At 31.8% G+C, this 24,614-nt stretch overlaps 1 protein-coding gene across 1 annotated transcript; it reads right to left on the bottom strand.

Moving 5' to 3' along the window:
- Nucleotides 1-403: 403 nt before the first annotated feature.
- LOC148600919 (uncharacterized) lies at nt 404-1,564 on the bottom strand. The gene is made up of 2 exons (XM_088556340.1): nt 1,277-1,564; nt 404-657 (listed from the first exon to the last, which is right to left on the bottom strand). The coding sequence occupies exons 1-2, from the start codon at nt 1,446-1,448 to the stop codon at nt 521-523; spliced, it is 309 nt and encodes a 102-aa protein (XP_088412466.1). The 5' UTR covers nt 1,449-1,564; the 3' UTR covers nt 404-520.
- Between the last annotated feature and the right edge of the window lie 23,050 nt (nt 1,565-24,614).

Here is a 24,614-nt window from a genome sequence, read left to right on the forward strand (position 1 = left end):
TTGACCTACTGATGAACATGGTAATGTATACTGTGAACATAAATGGACCGTATTAAATGTATTTTGCCATCTTCTGCAAAGTTGATGAGAACAACACATTAAAAGTCAGGTCAGGTTCTGAGTTTTCATAATATTACCGTAACTTTCTCATATGTATACATGTACTCACTATTTTTTTTTCTAGAAACACAGAGTATTATATTTGCTAGGGGAAATTTGACTTGATATTGAGTCAATGTTAGTCCAAATGTAATGACCGGCCCTCATATTCTGGAATTTATACCATTATGTTCCATTTATTAAGATGAATAAAATTCAACGATGAAAGAGTCCAGTTTTATTTGAACAATCTTTTTTTTCAGTTAATTTTCAGTAACTTTATTGTTTTTCTAAGTTTGCTTAACAATATAACATTATACAGCATTACACAAACAATGCAATGATCCATTGCCAGGCATTGATTTGGAATAGAACTAACAACAAAAGGCGATGAACAGTGGCTTTTTTGGTCGCTTTGGCATTATTTTTTGAAGAAGTGATTCATGATAAACATCGTCTGTAATAATCCACCTCCCATCATTCCTTCTGACTCCCCTCCTCCACCCATCATGCTTCTCACAAGGAGATATTGGAGAAGCTGGTTCTTAGATTGTTGGTCTACAATGAGATTAAACACTGCAATAAAGCAATTATAAAAATCGTTAAATCGTATGACATAACAACATACTGATGCTATTGTATTATTCCAAATTCACAACAAACAAAATATCCAGTCAATTAACTTTTACTGATTCAACCCTTATTTGTATAAATTTTAAAACACTACTTGAAATGTAGTTAGAAAGTTTCGATTACTTTTAATAATCAATGTTCAAGATTATAAAGTTGTCTTTTTACCCTTTTACTGTATTTTTCTATTAGTGTTATATGCATTTTTTAAATATATTTGTCTTTAAAGTTTAAAGTTTCAAAAATATATGTTATTTTTTTTTTCATTTTTAAACCCTAGCCTTTATATCATAACTATATATCTATATCTACACAATGAGATAAGTAACAAAAAGGACTTCAAAACAGGTCAAAGTCCTACACTTTAGGACTTTTGTTTTGATTAAACAACAGGTGTTCGGTTGACCAACAACAGTTTAATGAAACATCAGTAAACATTTTTATTACATAAATAGTCTTTTACTGCAGGTTTTCAGATTATATAGAATTCGGTCATATAATGTAATACTGTGCTTATAAATTCTTTTTTATCGTAGGCTTTACTCACATGGATCATAATAATGTTGGTGACCCACATGACTTCCCACGGAAGATCCGCCTTCTTCACCGACTCCCGTTTGGGCAGCGTTTTCTGGTTGGCCTGCACCCTCACTGCCAAACTGTGCAGTTGTCATGGCAACAAAGCATACAACCGGGAGAAAGATTCTTATGAACTCCATCTTTGAAATCTCTGCAATTTGAATAAGAAACAAAACGGCTTTGAGATAGAAGCAAGAAAAGACTTTGGTTTTTTCGAAACATCATTTTCTATAAATGTTTCATCGAAAAAAAAAGAACGTTGCAAAGAGTAATCAAAGGAACCAAGAATATAATCCAGAGACAAACACCAGACATGGAAAACAGAAACACACAATAATCAAAATGATTGTGAAAGAGTAATCAAGAGAACCAAGATTCTAGTGGATATCAAAAGAATGTAACCCAGGTACAAGACTAGACATGCACAAAAAAGAACATATAAAAACTAAAATAATACATTCAAAGTAGCAAAACTAAATGAGCAACTCGGAATCCACTACCAATAGGGAACATGGACCAGGTGCACCGGTAGGGTAAGTGTCCTCTGTTTTTTTTAACTTAATCTAATAAAAATACAAATCTCATGTTCTTAACTTATTCAATATTTTGTCAGTTGTGTGCATTAAAATAATTAAAAGCTCAATATTTTCACTAATCCACAAAATATATCAATATATACATTCTTCGTCATTTGCAATGAAATCGTTGACATTTTTTATTTGCAACTGACGACGAAGGTTGTTCCTTCGATATATATTGCAGATCCGTGACTATATCTTTTATTTCTCTCCATGAAGAGAATTTCACTTTGAATTTAAAGCACAATGATAGTCTTTAATGGTTGAAAAAAACAAAATTATAAAATATTTTAACATAGAAATATATCAGTAATGATAATCAATACTAGAATAAGTTCTATAAACACATTATTCAATAGAAAACAAATTAATGTTATCAATTTCTAAGAATATCTTACATGTATTTTATTCAGATTAAAATGATAGAAAAAATGATTTTATTATTCAAAATTTAACTCACATATCCAAATCGAAACTAAGCTCTAAAAATACCACACTTAGTGGCCGTATATGCACTAAGTTTATGTTTGTTGTGTAGTCAAATTACTCGAAGGTCTTATGAATCACATATATTGACCATATCAAGACTTGTCTATTTTTTATCTATTTACTGTGACACTACATACCCGTAGTTATTTCTGTATCAGGCTTTTTCCCATTCATTATTATGTAGGTTAAAATATTATCTGATATATCCATTTTTGAATTGCTCATTTAGATATTTGGATTTCCTTAAAAGAATTATTATTAGGGTAAATAATATTTAGAGCTTAATCAGGAGCGAAACGATATCATTTATCACACCGAACAAAATTGTTTTATTCACAGTGGGCACTACAATGAATCGATCATACAGTTTTTGCGTGGAAAAAAAATATACCTAGTTTTCCAGGCAAATGAAATTCGCTTATTTGCAAATTCAAATCATACTACAATGCAATTCAAAAGGTTGTGTACACTATGATAAAAACTGATAAAAAATTCACCAAAGTTGGAAACAGTCTAACTCATAACTGAAAACACAATAACCGGAAAACCAAAGAACCTAGTCCTACACCAAATCTTGGGTGTTTCCTTGAGGTAGGCTTACTATTAAAGAGCAATCAAGGGAACCAAGGTTATATTTTAATTTACTTTTCATATACATATTTCTTTATCGAATTTTCAGTTGTAGTGTAAAGATAGTAGTGCAAAGTGTTATCAAACTCTGTTGGATGGAAAATTATATCTCTATTAGCACATTGTACTTATTGAAACATTTAAGAGGTTTTAATGTAATTAATTTGGAAAGTAAATATATGAAATTACACAAAAAGCTGAGAATGAAATATCAATGAATACCTAAGGACATTATCAAATACAGCTAGCTTCGTTAATTGGAATTTGATAATTGATTAATACTTTGGTAATTGTAATAAAAGATATTTACTACCAATTAAGCTCACTCTAAATAAATAACAAATAGGATTGTCTTTTAAATGCACTGTCATGAATTATTTCAAGAACGCAAATTCTGATCAATACGAATGACACGTCGTCTCAAGTACTCCATAATTTTATTTGAACCAATTAACGGTAGTGTCACTGCTTGCGTTAGTTTGTATTTGAACACAATACAGTATTTTTTGAGTTCCGGAATGAGACCTATATACCAAAATACCGTGGATCGTTATGGTGTATCCATCAGCACAATGAAAACTGATTTATTCAACGGGTCATAGTTTTCCTTCCCTCGTTTGTCTACCCCGGACTTGACTTTTTATGAGCAACTCGGCGGGTGTTTCTAGAAAAGCAGAGGACGCTTACCCTACCGGTGCACCTGGTCCATGCTTCCAGTTTTTAGTGGCGTCCGAGTTGCTCATTTACTTTTGTTACTTTGTATGTATGATTTTAGTTACTTTATGCTCTTCGTTGTGTATGTCTGTTTTCCATGTCTGGTCTTTGTCCATTGATTACATTCTTTTGATTACCGCTATAACCTTGGTTCCCTTGATTACTCTTATATACCATAATATCAATAATTATTGTAGTCGTTAAGTATACAAGCGTTTTTTTTTTGTATTGGTTCCTGTATTTAATATTTACTATTTGTAACTACGCTATTCCTTCCATTTATGAAACTACTATTATCAATGCTCTGCAGCACTTCGTTAATAACTACTTCCTGTTTTTGCAATAATTCTAAAATAGAGGTCTGCGGAATTTTCCAAAGAAACTTGACGGAAACCGTATCTAAATACTTCAATATATTTTTCAATGACTGTTGTTCTTTATTTACTTTATCTTCTGGTTTGCTGTCTGAATTGTATTTATTCCCTCTCAAAAAAGCGCAGGATAAGACAAAAAGGCTTTTACTTAAAAAAAATAACAATCACCATTTATCATAGAAAGAAGATACTTAGAAATTTGAAATTTGGCACAATTATTGTCAAAGTGTCACTCTCATTTACGATCAAACACTTTTTTCGTTAATGTTTATTAACACAGCTTAAATGTTTATATTTGTTATGCCTTCATTTGCCTGCAATACACTTACAAGTCTTTTTGGCATAGGCCCAACCAGATGCTGTATTTGAGCCTTCAATATTCTTTGCCACTACCGCTGTAGTGCCTGCTCAATTGCCGAAGACTTTGCAGTGGTGGAACGCGCCTGTCTAATTCATTACACAGATACTCAATGGGGCTGAGATCCGATGATCATGGTAGCCAGCGCATTACATTTGTGTTGTTCAAGAAAGTAAATAGCAAAACGCGTGGTGTGTGGTTTGGCATTATCATGCTCTATTGACGTCGATCGGTGGCAAAAAGAGCAGTTGTAGAATTTTGTAGCGATACCGGATTCAAGTTGCCTGGAATTTGTACCAACTTTGTTTTTCTGGCGTATGAGATGCCCGTCCACATCATGACATCCGCCGAAATTGTCGACTTCTACGACACAATTCTGGGCGAAACGTTCATTACGGCGCCTGCAGACACATATTCGACCGTCTCTTTTTTTAGTTGATAACGAGATGCGTCACTGATCCAGACGCCTCTCCAGTTCTGTAGGTTTCAGGCATTAATGTGTTACACCATCGAATCCTCGCCTGACGGTGTTGGCGTCTCAGAGTGGCTCCAACGTACGGTCTTCTGGTGCGCAACCCGTGGTTACGTAGGCGATTTCGTATGGTTTGTACCGAAAGTCTGTGTCAATACAGGAATCTTATTGCTGTGGTTGTTGCAGCGACAGTCCTATTCCTCAGGTGGAACAACCTGATATAGTGATCCTGGGCTACAGTTGCGCCACTTGGGCGGGCGCTGAACGGTGTCTGTCTTGTGCGGCACCCTGCTGCTGATATCGTTCCTATATACGATATATCGTGTTGCAGTGAACGTTGTAACGTCTGGCAACAGCATTCTGGGATTCCTCGGGCATGACCGGTCTGATTGCGATATTGCAGGTAGCTTAGTCTAACCTCGGCATAGTGTCACCTCATCAGGATTTAGTTAAAGACCGCGTTCAGAAAAATAAACCCCGAGTTTTTATACCCAAATTACGAGCCACTATATAACTCATGATTCGCTTGTCTAGACCGTGTATTTTTTTTAAAATAAAGCTGTCGCTGTGAGACGCTACAATTTTGGCCTAAACACCTCTCGGTTGATTGAATTTAAATGATTCGTAAGAAATACCTTTAACTTGGATTGAACTGATAGACTCAATAAGATTTTAAAAAATTAAAACACACAAAAATAACATTTTAAAAACTATGTTTCTATGTTGTGTTTTCTTTTTTTTTTGGGGGGGGGGAGTGTACTTATATGTTTAATGTGCTATGATACTTTTGTTGAATTTGCCAATGAAAAACCACTGAATTCAATTTCCGCAAATTTGTCTTTAGTTTGAATTGACTTCATAGATATATTAAATATCAGAAAACTCAGGACTTCCTTTTGAATCTGTGTGGATTGGTAGCTAGAAGAAGTGTTATAATTGCTAGAAGTAATTAGTTTTAGTTAGAACTTTTCAATTTTTTCTAAAAGTGCCTAGATTACAGGTCGAACTCGGCCCTTATTTAACGTTGCCATTACATTTTTTTTCATTTTAATTGCATACAACTAATAAACTTTGATTCAAATATCTTATAAGAAGTATCAAAGTCTAGTATTCTACCAAACAGGGGGAACAATTAAATATCCTTGACACTTGCAAGAAAAAAACACAAAGCTCAGCGGAATGGAAAAATATTGACATAAGCACAATTGAGTTCAACACAGAAATTGATAATAATCTATACAAACAAACAATGAATATATATGTTCGAATCTTACCTTAAGACCCTTGCCCTTTTAATCGCATCATACATGGTCTTTAACCAATTTATACAACAATAAAATAAGAGGGTGATGAAGATAGATGAAGTTATTAATCGCATATATTCTGATGAATTCACACCTCAGGGAGATAGTAAAATATGCGGTCAAAATTGACGATGTCCATGGCTAAATGTATTGGGTATGATCATCGAAAGATAACTGTTGCGACAAAAGAATTTGAACTTATTTTAAATGCCAAAAAATACTAAAGGTAGAAGCACATTTATTAAAATCATGTTCAACGTCACTTTTGTATTATACTGGCAACCATACCAACAACGACAAGAATATTTCACTATACGTATTTCATCTAAATAAATGATATATTATTATTATTATTATTATGTTTTTTTTTGGTTTTTTTTTTTGGTTTTTTTTTTTTTTTTTTTGAAAGTTCAAATCTAAATGATCAACTGTCGTTGTATTTTTGTCTTTGAATTTAAATCATTTTTCTAGATAAACATTAAAAGTTTTATCAAGATAATAATTTTTTGCAAAATATAATGATAATTTAATTATAACGCATGCATGATCTTTTCGTACTGACAAGTTAATGCGCGTGAATAAACTTGATAGATTTTCCTTCCGTTCTGTTCAAGGTTAGGATGAAATATAAAACTGATGACCATGTACAAGCTAAGAAGTTAACAGGATTATATATTTATATCAATGTCACCGAAAGGACAAGAAATAAAGAAAATGATAATGATAATATTCCACATAGACCGACATTAATTGAGCCTCAACACCATTTCTTAATGAAATTGATGTATGCTGATTACTATCTAATTGCTTAAGTCAGTATATACCATTCTGGACCATGATAGAGGTCATTTGTATAATTTGTTATCTCTGTACGTCGTAAAAAAGCCATGCACTAAAAGCGTACTCCCTCTATTTGTGATAAAGTGCGTAAAGTATTTTTATTTTTTTTACCGTGTAAACACATACATCCATCTGGCTTATTAATAATATTTTCAAGTGCATTTCAAATATGTTTCCATTTTCATTTAAAATGATAAAAAAGACTTTGATAGCTTTCATTGTACATGGTGTGCCTTTTAATAAGACAGAACATGATAATCATTATAGATAAAGCTCATGCAATTTTCATCCAAAAGCCTCGTTTTATTATTTTCAGTGTCTTGTTGACCCTTTAATTTACAGCTAGTTTCAAACAAGTGCATTAAAGTCAAATCTTGTTCGACTAGTTATATTCAACTATGTATCCTTTTTAGTTTTGCTATTTTTTCAAAGAATCATACATTTTATGCCAATGTTCCCTAATGGGAAATTACGTTTCCAAAATGGTTCTTCCAAAGTTGAATCGATGTTTACACTATTAAGTAATATTTAAAGAGTTACAGTGTAACTTTTTATTACTTTCGAAAAAAAACCTTTAACTGGATTTATAGAAAACGGGATACGCTGCCAATACATCAGCTATAACATATATTAACAAAGACGTTGACTATTTCCAGGACAATAGCTGAGTCGTTTATCTCTGCTTTCAAAAATAGTTACTTTCTCTCGAAAGAAATACGTCAGAGGGTCTAATGCAGTTGCAGGATCGCTATTTGTTCTAAAACGGTCATGGTAAGATGGAATTACTTTACAAACCGAATTAAAACACTTATAAAATTACCTTTCTTACTTTGCGAGATATAATTACAATATATAAATATTAAACTTTTGTTGATGCACACGTATTTCAATGAGAAACTTTTCATCAGCAGCATTACCACCATGGACGTAGGAATTTCAATATTAGGAAATGATTTACATACATGAGGTACTTTACATTAAAAATATAAAAGAGGAAACCAAATATAGCATGCACCAATAAGTTCTACAAGAGAACGTCTAAGGGGTAAATGGATCTACATTATTAAAAATGTTATTTCAAGTAACTGGTGCAAACCTTAGTCACTCTATTTCCTACGTCTATTAACCTTATTCTTCCACTTCCACATTCTAAGACAGGTGTCATATTAAGACATTCCCAGGTTGATAGTTTCTTGTCATATCTTCCTTTCCTCGATTGTCTATCCCGGACTTGACCTTTTATGAGCAACTCAGCGGGTTTCTCTAGAAAAGCAGAGGACGCTTACCCTACCGGTGCACCTGGTCCATGCTCCCAGGTTTAAGTGGAGTTTCCTCATTAGCTTTTGTTATTTTGCATGTATGATTTTAGTTACTTTAAGTTCTTTGTCGTGCATGTCTGCTTTCCATGTCGGGTCTTTGTCCATGGATTACATTCTGTTGATTACCGCTATAACCTTGGTTCCCTTGATTACTCTTTCACCGGAAGGTTATGACACATCCTATATTCTTGATAATACGGTGTGTTGTGTGAGATACGTAATTGTATAAGGAAAGTATTATCATGAATTTATAATCATTTACTTTTTGTTGTACTATTTTAGTATTGATAAAACAAAGTTTTTTGTTATATGTATTATATTACATGTAAGATCACAGTGTTGATTCACATATAATACGACTGCAGAAATGAAAACTACTGATAACAAAACGTGCCTGCAAAAGGCAACGCAAATCTTGCCTGATAAAAAACAAGATAAAATCAAAGGAATGTATTAAGGGATAAAAACTAGAAAGGGAAAACAGACACAGACACCAGAGGTATTGAAATTATCAAAAAAGCAAATACAAAAAAAAGGAAACGAGAAAGATGACAACACGGAATAAGAAGTCATCGCAATATGATGAAGTAAAGAATAGTGTTAAAGAGAATTTCTTCATTCGATATACCAAGGCACAAGGCGTTTATAATTCAAATTTTAATGCGAGTCCATTAAAATATGTTTATACACACAACACGTTGTACGATTATGTTTTCCTTATCATTATATATATATATTCATATTTGACCATAAACTGTAGTACTTTTTTTCAAAAGATCCTAAAAAAACGCAACACGGTTATGCTTGCCATAAAAGGCGACTAATAAGAGCCCAGAAACCTGGACGTGTAATATTGAGCTATGTCAACAGAGCAATTGGGATGTGTGCCCCATGTGGTGGAATGAGGGATCCATATATAAACTTACTATAGAATGGGATGGCTACAGGCATATAGTAAACAAACGAAGGTTCTAAATAAATCTAAAGAACACTATTATTTTCAAAAATGACAAAGGGAAATAAATAAACATTAGATGGCTTTACATGTTCAAATTGTATACTATTTTGGGAACTTTATGTACGTCATACAATCATGTCGACCATTACAATTCGAATAATGTATACATATATAATACTTAACGGTGGCTTTGACAATATAAAAGTCGGTTTATTAATGTACAGCACAGAATCCTTATTTTGATTTATCAAGAAGACCTGCATCATGATAAGTAGTTTTACAGTATCTCTACACTATGCGGTAGAATATATTCGGCAAAGATAAAAAGAGTAATCAAGGGAACCAAGGTTATAGCGGTAATCAAAAGAATGTAATCCAGGGACAAAGACCAGAAATGGAAAACAGACATACACAACAAGGAACATAAAGTAACTAAAATCATACATACAAAGTAACAAAAGTAAATGAGCAACTCGGACTCCACTAAAAACTGGGAGCATGGACCAGGTGCACTGGTAAGGTAAAGCCCATGATCTTCCATTATAAGATTTATTGATATATGGTATTTATACACAGTTGGATTACTTAGCCTTACATGATTTTGTCGGTTTTTTTAACTAGACAGAGATATCAACTGTCCCGTGTTTTAGGTACGTTTAAGATTTAGTTTTGTTAAAGAAATCAAGTCTATTCATATATTAATTCAGACATTTTTAACTATTTGACTCATTTTTGAATTGGAAAATCATGCAATAAAGTGAAATTTACCATGAATGTACAGAGGTCTGTCTTGTATCATTGGAAGTCTCTATTGAATACAAAAATACCAATCAATTTTTATAGCAAATTTCGATATGCTATGCTCGTGTTTGGTTGTTTTGTTTTGTTTTGTTTTTTTTTTCCAAAGAGTAACCTGTCATCAGCAGAATTAGAATCGAATATATAGTGTGATTGAACTGGTAATTAGTTTGTGAATACTTATAATTCGGTTTAGGTATAAATAATATATTTATTATATATTATTTAGTACCAACCCCATTGAAGTAAAAACACTGCCAGTAGAAGAGTCGGTGCAGGAAAAAAATACACAATTGACGATTTGTCGGTTTTCATTTCCTTTATTTTAACATTAGTATAATTCTTTTTGTATAAAGGAAGCGACTGACAAGCTTATACTGGTTCTATAGTCTTTTACTCTTTCTGACATAAAAGTAAATTGACGGGTTTAAGGAGGTACACCTAGGGTTAGGGACATTACTCTTGAAATCAGTGTTATGTTTGTATCATGTTCAATTTCACCAAAAAACATCAAACTTTCATTTGAAACGAATGAAATTAGTCCAAGTTACTTTGATGCTTACATTAAATTGATGTAAAATGCTACATTTAAACGTTCCAATGATTCTTAAGAGTTGTGTCCCTTATCTTAGATCTACCTCCATCAGACGCATGAATCACTCCTGTCTGTTTTTTGTTAAAAATTAAGGATGCAAATATCTGAAAACGCTTAAATTAAAATTATTTGGAATGCTTGGAGCAAACAACAGAAACCATAAAATGAATATGAATGACAGCTTATCGGAATAATGATGACACCTCGCTGTGTTAAAAAAGGAAAGGCTACTAAAGTCAGTATTTATTTTATAAAGATAACCAGTAAATTACTCAAATTTTAAAAAACAAACTCAAAATAGGAATGGGAGATAGATAGAAAATAAATTGGCAAAGTTAAGTAACCGAAATAAAAAATATGCCACTGTGTTGCAGTAAATATATATATTTTTTTTTTAAATGGTGGGTTAAACCAGATTCCATTGCTGTTGTCATTGGGGCCATAAATGTTTCCGTTTAAGTATGTAATGTGTACACAAAAGTAAAAAAAAATAATAACTTTTATGATGTTACACTAAAAGAACTTATATTATAAGATCGAATCGTGCTGAGCTTTATAAAAAGATAAAAGGTGAAAAACGCACAAATTTCTAGCAACATGAACAGGACACAAGACAAGACAATTGTCTTTGTAAAATATATAGATATAGTGCTTAGTAGCATCTTTCAGTTGATGCATATTCGGCATTATGCATCCAAAAAATTATATTTATAAAATAAGAAAGTTAATTGATATAGAGATTCGCAACGTTTTTTATTAAGTTACCACTTAGTATATGGAAACATGCTGTAAATGCCGTGCATAACAACCTTCGTGCAAAGAGATGTGCTTCAAACTTAAGATTTACCGATACGATTATTTTTTTTATATAATAGGTATTTTGGTATCTCAAAAATAATGAAAAGCCATCCTAGTTTATCTGTTATTTACAAGTGACTTGCGTATGTTATGATGTTTTAAGTTGAAGTGTTTTAGCTGCTTTTAAACACATTCAAAAATGCTAGCACTATAATTTAATTTTTTTTCACGAGTTTTTATTAAAAAACCATGCATATAAAAATATTTCTCTAGCTTTAGTTTCCTTGTGTTCAAAATGTAGCGTGTAAATCTTGACGACTGATCTTCCTGAAGGTATTTTGATAAATATCCCGAGTGTACTTCTCAATAAATGTCACCACGTTTGATTCAAATTTTAATTGAAATTCTAACCCACAATTCATCAGAGGGTTCTTGACAACAGAAACTATCATTAACGTGATGACAATGCACTGACTACCATATTCGCTGACGCTTTCAACTTTTTTATTCCAATTTTTCTGAAACAATTATTTACAAATTAGATGTAATTTGTATGCGATAAGATGTTATTTTAGTCAATAAAAAAGATTCATAATGATGGAAAATAAACCATATCATTAATTAACCATTGTTCCCTCTAGTCGGACTACTCAATAATCAAAAACAATACACTATGTTCATTTCTTATAGTAATTTTATTTAGTATTTCATATTTCTGATGAAAACATAATTAATACCACATCATCTTTGTAAAGTTTAAAGAAGGAGTTTTTTTTTGCAAAGAAGGTTTTCATGGAAATTGTCACCAGTAAACCTGATTACGTACAACTTGTGTACTGCTTGTAAAATTAACTAGAGTTACAGATATCCATCAATACCCATGTAACAACACTACTATGAAATCAATGCGCGAACCCTTATTATTATTAACAGGAATACTCTTTTGAGGTGAATGACATTTAACAGAATTTGCATGATATTTAGAAAGATTGCTACTTCAGTAAACATAAATGTTAATAACAAACCTATCTTAATTTATTTTCTCACATAAAATTATCAATTATAAGATCATGAACATCCTTATTGTCCAGAATCTGCTTTAATGATACGCATTGTAAACGATTTAAAACTATAGTTATAGTACATGTGTTTTTCCATAAAGGAACAGTTTTATGACCAATGTCAGTAATAATGGCCTACGGAAGACTGTAATGGTCTACAGCTATCAACGTTCCGACTACCATATTATAACTGATCGACACCATTCTTCACTAGTTTTTTACATTGTTGCTTGTTTAATAAGTCATTACGGAGTTTTATTAACAGTATATTTTCTAAATAATTTTTAACATTTTTAGTTTATTTTTGCAGCAGTTGTTTTTTTTATTAACAGGACATTAGAAACAGAATTTGACATCCCTACGCTGTTTGTTTTTAACCATATGATTATGTACATTGGCCTACTGTCGGAAATCCATAATGGGCCGGTCAAAATAGCCATAATAAGTCATAGTGGACCGGTTGTTCTTACAATGGACTGGCTAAAAAATCAGTGTTATATAAACCAGGGAAATGCATCCATTACATAATCAACTTTTAAACTTTTAAATAAGGTGAAATAAACAACAGTAATATGTAACATTTCCTGACAATCTCTATCACTTATGTTCGTCTTTTTGTTCTTTGGTTTACTTATTTCCTGAAAAAAATGTGACTTATTGACTTCCAGGGTTATCACATACAATTGTTCCTTTTGTGAATCATCTTTATTTACCAGGGATATTAATATGTTAAGGAACATTCTTGATGGTCTCCACATTCGTAAACACTTTAAAACCTTTTTTATTAGTTAATGCTTTATAATTGATTTGTACGTCAGTTGATTTTTGTCATCGTATTTTATCATGAATTGTGGTATTTGTCTTAGGCTTTTTCCTATCAGTTTTTTTTTCATTGGCAACGGTGTACCTCTCAAATTACTGTACATGACTAAGTATGCTTTCCTTGTCCTGTGCATTCGTCTTTGCAATAACAAACATGAAATGTCTTGAAGGCATTACAAGCATTGGTACCATTGTACCCGTTTCGTATTTCAAGGATGGTCGACTATTAAACGAACGGTCTCATATAATTATTCTTTGAATAATTAATGAATATCTTGGAATTCTTTGAATTGTTCAATTTATTTATTGTAACAAGTCACGTGGCGATTACGCCTGACCTTAATCCTTAATTTATTTCAAATGATTTTTATCTACAAGTAAATTTACACTTCCTGTGCTATTAAAGAGACAGGTCTTTCTTATGTTCCTTGACATAGTTTAACATTATAAATAATTACTCCGAAACATATTCGGAAATAGCTGGGTTCTTTATATTGTAAAACTTAAAATTTTAATCTATATCAGCTGCATGTTCAACGAAATATTGATGTTACCAATATAGATGGTAATGGTTTTCTCGTAGGAGGTAAATCCTTAACAGTTTGAGTGATCATAACGTAATAATTAATGTTTAATATCAAATCTCATTCTATCATTTATAAGAAGAAGGACGAATGTAGGCATTTACAGACACTGAATTGGATTTTCAATAGGCAAGAGCACTTCTATGTATTAACTTCCCTATTACCTTCCAATCTTCCTACCTATCAACACTTTCACTACCTATAGCCGATTTTCGCCATGCCAATTTCACTATATATCATAGATATACCATATTCAATTTTTATATTGCCCTATACGTAATTTACCAGGAATAAGCATGTAATGAAAATAACTTATTGTTTTTCTTCAATTCTTTCCTAAACATTTAAACTGCTTTTTATCAATGTTTATAATAATAATGATTCCTTATGACCATTGCTCCATTCTCAATTCCACATTGCTCCTTGCCACATTTGCAAGTGTCCCTTTCAATGGGATATATACTCCATGCAGGTACCGCAATACCAATATAAACATTATTTTTAAAAACAATTGCAATGATTGCCAAGATTTTAATATAGTCAAAATTTTGATATATCTTTCTTTTCACAACTATTCTTAAAACTTAGCTGTAGCAATCCTGTATTATTTTTCGATGATAAAATCACCAGCCAACAAAAACTGGAAGTACTTTAAACATATTTGTCTAGTATTTCAACAAATAGTGCCTCTTTAAATCAAATTCATTTATGAGCAACTCGGTGGGTGTATTTAGAAAAGTAGATGGCGCTTACGTTACCGGACACCTGGTCCATGCTCACAGTTTTAGTGGAGTCCGAGTTGCTCATTTACTCTTGTTACTTTGTATGTATTATTTAACTTACTTTATGTTATTTATCGTGTTCATCTGTTTTCCATGTCTGGTCTTTGTCCCTGGATTACATCCTTTGATTTCCACTAGAATCTTGGTTTCCTTAATTACCCTTGGGACAGGCGTAAAAAATGCCGCGGGGTTAAAGTACTTTGGCGTGATCACATCTTTCCCTTTTAAATTCTGGCGACTGTGGAAAAAATATTACACAATTTAACACACATAAAAATGCAGCTAAAAGAGGTCTGAGTCCCTTATTACAACGGAAATAAAGAACCTTAATATAAATTACATAAATGTACAAACTAATGACTAACATGCCGGTCCCAGACCAGTTTATGCCTACAAAAAGTTTGTTTTCTATAATGCCAATATGTACTTTTCAGCTTTATGTTTTAGACCGGCTGTGGTTTAATCAGCCTATGCACATCAATACATCAATCTTCTAGAAATGTGATGACAACATTACTAGAATTACTCCCTTAATAGTTCTTTAACTTCATGATTGCAGTTCAACCAGCGGTCTTTCCTGACTTTATATTTATCTTTTCATTACAATCAGCGTACATTGAATCCCTTGATATACTCCTGAATCTATTACATTTTGGACGGTCAACATGTGTCATTTGTATCCTTTGCGGTCTGTGTAGTTTCGTTTTTTCCCCATTGAGACTCTTATACGGAAACACTGTCGTTATTCTGTTTCCTTATCGATTAAACTTTAATTATTTTATGTTGTCTGACAACCCGTATCGGAAATTGAAATCGCGTCCTAATTTGTATATGCAAAATGTAGAAATGTAGATTTTTTTTTTATTTAAACCACTACAAAAAACCTACTGCGTCGTCTTCCTTTTTGACCAATTGTACATTTTTTTCTTTGCATATGTAAACCATGTGTCCAAATGTGTTCAATATTATTTAACAGCCTCGATTGTCTCAAAGTGGCGCGCTCTCCTTCAGTGTTGGCGGCCGTTGTTGCATCCCTGGCTGAATCACACTACATACTCAAAATATTTGAAAGAATAATCAAAGGAACCAAGGTTATAGCGGTAATCAAAAGAATGTAATACAGGGACAAAGACCAGACATGGAAAACAGACATACAAAACAAAGAACATAAAATAACAAAAATCATACATACAAAGTAACAAAAGTAAATGAGCAACTCGGACTCCACTAAAAACTGGGAGCATGGACCAAGTGCTCCTGTAGGGTAAGTGGCCTTTGCTTTTCTAGAAACACCCGCCGTGTTGCTCATAAAAAGTCAAGCCAGTGGTAGAAGAAAGAGGAACGGAAAACTATGACACGTTGAACAAAGCAGTTTTCAGGGCAACGATGGATACACAGTAACGATCCACGTGTTCATGATGACGACCATTAAACGTTTGTAGTGATGGTTTCAGTCTAGTAGCAACATAACTCTGCTCAAGAAGCCTATTTGTTAGAATTCTAGCGCGATACAAAAAGTATGCGTAGTCTCGGCAAGCTTTGGCATTTCTACGTGTAGGTCAAGATATGAGGCTGACTTCACAGTGTCTGTAGTATCCTTTATCGCAAGTTCTTTGGGGTAGATGCGGTGTATCTAATCCCCAAAATTAGGATTGCTTAAAGATAATAGGTCATCTATAGCGGAAACTGAGATTAAAGGATCTAGCTAAATGATATTCTCTCTTTCGGATCAGATCAGCTATACAGTCAGCCTCGTAAGAGTGAAGGAATAGGTCAGCAAGTAAAGGAGCACAATTAATTTCCATTGGAATGCCGATCGTTTGTTGAAAAATGCGTCCACCACACTGGACAAATATGTATTTTGTAAACATCTCGAAGCTGCTCCTCCATAAGCACGTCTTATTTATGGAGATAATGTGTCCGAGTAGGGTGACATGCCTACATGCGGGCTGTTGCTTCTGTGAGCTAGCTCATTCGACCTGGGTTGTTAGACTAATACAAATCAGGGTCTGCCAGATAGATTTTTGTCCTGAAATACATTAAACCACAAACAATAAATCATTTAAAACAGTGCATGCATTGAAAACAAATTGAATCATTTAAGATTTTATCTTACTGCCTACAAACATTTGAACAGCTGTACAACTAATTCTGTGCATTATGAATCTAAGTTTAGTAGTTTTTACTTAAGCATTGGTGATACTGATATTGATCTATAAGACTTTAATCAAACGATTTTAATCACTGCATGTGTTTAGCAAACATCATTTTAAATTTTTACAATATATGTCGGTTTTTTCGTACGAAAATTTCAAATTTAAGTAAGACCTGGTTAATGACAAATTGATGGATACTTCTCATTTTCTACCGATAATTATTATGAATGCATGTGAATTAGTTTCACATAATTCCCCCGATCTTTGAATCTAATTTCTTGAAGCAGGTATAAAATTATTTCTGCATTTATAAGATTGCCTAAATACATATTACATTAAAAGGCGGTAAAGAGTAATGGTATCCACATGCGATTACTATGTTAATGTGCTTTGAATACCGTTACAAAACTGAAAACACGAAGTAAAAGTGCATCAAACGAAAGTCAAATGAATCTAACTTTTTCAGGTTGTAACATTTTCAAAAGAAACAATGTTTTATTTTCTGCACGATAAAAAAACAATATTTATTCTCATTATTATTTTCATTGAATAAAGATAAAAATGTACAATTTAACTTATGCGATTCACGTAGCGAAGAAAGTTTAAAAGTAAAACGTCTGTATCTTCAAAAAATAAAAAGAAAACTTAGTACAAAATTGGTACAAAATAAGTTTTTCAACATTGTAGAATGATATTTTGTGTTTAATTGTACTTAATGTTTTCTAATTTTTTCCCTTAAACTAACTTCAAAAAATGAAACTGAGAAAACTCAATCTTTTATGGCTGGTTTCCCGTTCCAAATTATGGAGATAGTTTCGCTAAAAGCAATTTTCTTTGTTTTGATCTCGTTGAAAGCTGAACTTATCTAAGTGTAAAACGAACTAACTTCAAAACCAGGAACGTTCATTCAATCTCCCATTTCATGAGTTAATCGTGGGATTAAATGTCATCGAAGAAGATCTCTTTTCTTGCCCTGAACTAATAATTCCAGAATAGTCTACACTATCTTTAGCATTCTAACAACTCCAGTGTTTAATGCCGTAATCTCTTATTAATGATGTAGCGTTTGTTATCGTATTGCCGGCGATGTTCCTAATGCGAAACTTCTGATTGGGGAAATTAGATTGTCATATACTTAATCATAAAGCGCTCCCCAAACGATACTTACATTTAGCAACCGAAGAAAAAATGTTTTGTTTATCATCTACCAGCCGTTTTAATGCGTAAATGTTGGTAAAAGCTGGCTTTTATATCGTTGAGACATATTAGCATTAACTGTGTCTTAATCAATGCTTGGTTCAAAGCAAACGCGTATTGCGATTATTCCCCAACACCGAGATAAGACAAGAAATTCCTCATCCGCACAATGTTCCGTCGCAAATGTGCACTTAGTCTACGTAACGTGTCTGTATTACTCAGTAATTCATTCCAGACTTTTTAATTTACGAGAATTTATCGTGACCCGCGGTAATCACGTATAAAGTACATGTAAATTGAAATTTTTTTGGTAAATAAAAGACATTTTTTATAATTAAATGTACATTTTGCATTTATAATATATCAAGACAGATGCCTTAGATTGTACGTAATGGTTATCATTTGTTAAGAATCAATCCATATAAAATTCAATCACGGACTATTGTTAGAGGGGATTCATGGTATAAAAAAAACACGGAACAAACTATACCTATTTCACATATGTTATGCTTTAATGAAAAAAATCCTTTTTTTTGTATTCAGATCTGTATTTTTCAAGAAAACTATGCATTCCTTTCCGAATAAAACTAACCACAGCAAGAACGAATAATCTTGCCAAATGCCGATTTCGTACACATTCTATGTATTGCTTATGTTGAGTGCAAAAACCGAATGACAAACTAAAACTGATTTTAAAATATGTAAATGAGAAATGAAATTATATCTTGTATGTTTTTAATATGCGTGAACGACTACTTGTCTGAATTTTATAAAGACTGCTATTTCTATAACTTCAACGATTCAAACCTGTACATGTAATATGTCTGTGCTATTGAGTACACATGTAGATTGTAATATTACTATAAACTACTAAATGCATAAGACGTTTTTTAAATGGTAACTGAATGCCATCCTACCAATTGAAACTTGCGTTAAGAAGTTTGAAGTTGTGTTTTTGATAAAGGTTTCATGATAGTATCATTCTAAGTTTGTTCTAAGGTTGAATATTTAATTTGATCCTGAAAGTGTATCTTGTTTTGTTTGGTTTTTCCTTGCTTGTTGTTTGTTTTTGATTTTGTTGTTTTCTTTCTTTTATTTATTAATTTTTTTTTGTAATTATTTTATATTTCTGCGTTAAATCAAATAATTTCTATTGATACAATTATAATTATTATTATCATTATCAAGTTCGAATTTATTAGAATAAACAAAAATACGAATAACAAAATCTCCAAACCCGGCCGCACAAGATTTGGAAAGATGAAACCATATATTATTTATCACGATTCCATGTTTGAAAATAATACGATTGTTTTATTACTTCACAATTAAATATTATAATTAATATTAAAATTTAAAATGATAACTAAATTGGTTCACCGAATCGTCATTTTAGCAATTCCTGTGAAATATAACAAATAAAATACATTGGCAAGAGAATTCATTTACAAAAATAAAAATATGTAAAACGATGGGGCAAAATGAGCCCATCAGGTGAGGAGAACAGCTACTTTATTAAAGACGAAAACATTTAATTATTTAGTGAACCAAGGATCTTGTAAGGTATTCACCAGCCTAGCAGTTTGAATCGTCCTCGTCATACACCATTTATATCATAGATTATTTATCATAATTTTCATTATTTTAAAATTCAACTGGCTAAAACACTGATGCTTCATTCCCTGTATTGTACTTGGTAGACACTTATAGTCATGAATTGAGCTTCGTAAGATTATATATTCGTGGTTTAAAGTTCTTTAAAGTAATATATCAACAACGATGAAACTGTTAGGGAAAGGTTAAGGTTTTGAAGATCTTTTTACTTCAAAATAAATGACTATTCCTAATGTCCAGCTAGTAGTCCTAAAGTGCACTGATTTAAATTATATGAACCACACTGTGAGCTTCATGTTTACTGCCGCGGCGACAGTTCATTGCTTTTTGGATTTTAGAAATCGTGTATTACATTTTACAACATTATTCATCACTAGAAAATACAAATTAACAGTTCTTAAAAATCGAATTTCATGGTCTAACAAACAACGATAATTACAACCCAAGAAATAAGAACACATTTCTATTTCTTGTTTACAAATTTAGAATATGAATGTAGTTGTTACGGAATGAGCAGTTATTTCATATGGAAATTTTAAAATTACGTAATTATTAAGGAATATAATCAATCTTAAGTACACCATAATTCTATTTGCGTCGTAGAAGTTGACTTTATTTAATTCGCAAAAACATTTAACTTGGGTTTGATTACCAAAAGAAATTTATAGAACTCTGCACTAACAATAAACAAAAGCAATGTTTATTAAGAAGATGGAAAGGCGGGAAATATTATACCTTTGCAATTAAAAATCTATCTTGCATTAACTTTGTAAATATAAAGACAAGCTTGTAATGATTTAAGAGTATTCAACGTGTTTTCATATGATGAATAAATATGAATAGATTTGAAATGCATCAAGCTTCGTTTGAAGTTCAAAGATGTTTATTGCCGATTCTAATAATTTTATAATTACACGATTACGTCAAATCCAGTTCAATGGCTAGTGAATCTGTTAAATTGCTTAATATTTGTTTTCACTGCTAAAACCAAATTACATGATGAGTAACAAATGAGCTCGAATTCTTTTTTTTTTCTCATCCCCAAAAGAAAGTAAGATCTATTTATCGTTGCAAATATAGCATGTAATTGAATATAATCATATACTTTTAGTAGGATTGAGGTTTGTTATCTCTTATGAACTACCCTTTCTTCTCTTTTATATATGTTTATTTTTAATTTCCTCGCTGTATACGTTTTATTAATAGTTTTTTTTGTAATTAATTTAACATACATCATGATATCAATTATATTATCAAATGTGATATACTGAAGTGGAACACAGAAACTAAATGTAATTTGAATTACCTTGATCGGACATGGCTCGATATCTTCCTGGAATAAACTTTCAATTCAATGGGAATGGAACATATGCGTAAGGGGCATGGGGGATTGGGGTCTGGCCAAAAGGCAACGGGACATGGAGAAGAGAGAAATTGTATTTATTGTTCATATATTGATAAAAAATATTAAGATTTTTAATGGGGATAATGTGGAACTTTTGAGATTTCTAAATAATAAAAACAAAACCTTGATGTTTGAAGAAATTTAAAATAATAAAACAAATGTCCTAGGGATTCTATGATAAAGAACGGTTCACGCGGGTAATAGGAATTTTAATATGGGGAAAAGGGCATGGTATATGGTATAAAGTGAGTTCTAGTTATTTCAGTTCAGTGAAACATTTCCTTTACAGGATGGTTTATTTTAATAGTGTCCAAATTTTGAGTTTGATCATTTACGTTTAATTTATTATCAATATCGATTAAACAAAACTAGGATGTACCAGCTGAACGTGCAGGAGTCCTGTCATTAGGGAACTAAGAAATAAGAACCGCCAAATCTGTCAAAAACATCATGTATGTTCAACTTTAGGTTCTTACTCAATGGTTCCTTCCTGACGACGTGACAGAGGAAACAATGGAAACAACAAAATTACCAAACACTAATCCAATTCATAATCAAGTCAAGTTTGAAATAAATCTAAAAATAGATATAACACCACCGGAGCAGCTGGTACCGCAATCATCTTGACTTGGTACAGGCATTTCAAACAGAACAGTGCGTTTAATCTATGTTTTACAGCGCGCTGAATATCCCTCTTCTTTTGTGGTGTGTATAGAACAGCGGTAATTAAACAGCACTTGCATGTTATTGACATAATCGGTAAATCAGCAGTCACATTAGCACAAAGAACATTTTTTTTTTTTAAAAAATCATTATCATTATTGTAGAAGAAACTGAGTATTTTTTTAACCAAGGACTGATATCTAACAACTGTAAGTAAAACAGTTGAATGGTGGTTTGTATCTAATAATAGAAGCATTTGCAGAAGAGTCTGTTTTCTTGAAACAATTATCGAACTACTTCTGGTTTCGAACTGATTTAAGGATGACTGTTATAGTTTTTTTTTTGGTTATGTGTAGAAGTCATAACATTGATCAGGTGCACACTACTTGATCGGAATAACATGATATTTAACGTGTGTATTATGTACGGTGGTTTATGTTATGGTAGATAATCAACACAAAAATAATCACCTCATCACTATTCTTTAACATAAGTATCGAACTTCCATTGGTAAATCATTGAATTGTGTTTAAACATTTTTTTCACTTCAGTTTAAGAGAATGAAATGAATCCCTATAAGAACATATTCAATTGTTCAGATAGGTACAACATGTAGTGATTCTGATACTATGTTAAACATGTACCATATAATAAAAAAAAACACCATTTATTTCAAAATGTAGATTGTCAACATTATTTGTGTTTTAATTCAATCGGATAGAGATTGCATAAGTTATACTTAAATAATCACTTTGTATCATATTCTACAATCAATTCAATAGGGATGTTTTAGTGTATTCAGATATTCGTTATGGATTTTGTAATGTATATTGGTTGGTTTATTGTGTGTTTTTGGTTTTTTTTGCTGTTTAATTTGCTTTTTATTTTGTTTAGTTTAAATTGGTTTTTAATTTGCTTTTGTTTTGTTTTTTTTACTTTGCTTTTGTTTTGTTTTTGTTTTGTTTTGTTTTGTTTTGTTTTTTGTTTTGTTTTTTTGTTGTTTTTTTGTTGTTTTTTGTTTTTGTTTTTGTTTTTGTTATTTGTTTGGTTATGTTGTACTGCTTTTTTTAACGACTTCCTTTTATTTTTTTAACGAATCGGTCATAAGTTGTACCTGTAAATCTGTTTTCAAACCAATGTTACAGAAACAAGGAAGGAACATATCAAGTACAAGTACACCCTGTATTGACATTTAATATTTTGCATGTAACTTATTTAGAAAATTGAACATCATTTTAGCAGCCATATTACCGATATGAATTAAGTATATCGTCTTTAATTTCAATACACAATATTTCGCAGTAAGATGAAAGGTTATACATATATCAACCTGATCAAGTATCTAGTCATGTAACAATAATTGCCATATACGGAAAGAAAACGCGTTAAATATCTGTACTTCCGTACATGCCTCCTGCATTTCCTGGGTTCCAGAGTATCTTTTGAGAGTATTATCTAGAAAGTGACACAGTAAAATCTCAATGCTATACTACATACATTAATATCTAGAAATATGCTTTCAATATTTCTATATAAAAAACAATTTAAAAAAAACACACATTAACATACATTGTACCAATCATAATATGATTTTGCTTCCTTTAAAATATTTCTGAAATACAAAATTCATTACTTCTAAAATGCATTTGCAAATTTTTTTTTTTAATATAATTTTACCTAATTAAATCTTCTTACTGCTGACTTGTCGGTATTTCGTAAACTTTGATATTTCACGTTATTTCGTCATTTTTCATTGAGTTATTTTGTGTGATCAATTACAACCCTTTCTTCTGTATAATCATTTTTAATCAATTAATTTGGATAAAGTAATTATAATTGAATTTCGATTACACGAGTATGTTCACTTAAACAACATGAATTATAACATTTCATGGGAAATGAACTTAATATACATACTAACAAGGTTGGTAAAGTATTTACAGCCGGTTTTTTAAAGGTGGGAAAACGAAACCTTGGTTGGGCAATACATCCCGTAATGGGTTACACTGGCCAATACTGGCTAATATGTTTTAATCTTATTTTTTTAACAAATAAGATAAGACAAACTATGATTTCGATGTATTATTCGTAAGAGTATATAAGTTTTATACATAGAAACATAAATAACAAGTTTCCCAGACTTTTTGATTTTTTCCTCCCGAAATTCTATAACCGAGTAACTTTCTTTACATTTTGCGGTCATTTTATTCAAATGCAATTGCTAATTACTTAAATAGACTCCCCTTGGTAAAATGGCAGTCATAGTCATAGATGTATAGATGAAACGGCTTTTTATTGTTAATTAAACCATTGATGTAACGTCTACCTATTGTTAGGACGGTGAATTCCTTCTTACGAATCAACGGTAGCTAAACGATCAACAAATTTTCCAAAAACAACTTAATTAGTAATTGATGGAAAACGTCAGCTGTTGTTTGATTTAGAGTACCCTACCCACCTCTCCCTAAACGTAAGCTGTTGTTCAATTTAGAGTACCCTACCCACCTCTCCCTAAACGTAAGCTGTTGTTCAATTTACAGTTTCAATCTCCCTATTTCCAGAGGCAATCAAAATTTGTCGACCCCATTATCCTTGTGTCCCATCCCATTTTTCATTCCATCATCACTTCATGTTCATATTACCATCCATTTCATGTTCATCGCCTGAATATAGCTAAAATATTGCTGCTCGGGCGTTAAACCCCAACCATCAATCAATCAATCGATTTACAATACACAACTTATAACCACTAGTCTATAAAAGTCTGGATCATGCGGATCTTAAACATTAATTTC

Source organism: Perna viridis, chromosome 12 (assembly GCF_037379345.1).
Source record: "Perna viridis isolate PV_CMFRI_1.1 ecotype Kerala chromosome 12, ASM3737934v1, whole genome shotgun sequence".
NCBI classification, from domain to species: domain Eukaryota; kingdom Metazoa; phylum Mollusca; class Bivalvia; order Mytilida; family Mytilidae; genus Perna; species Perna viridis.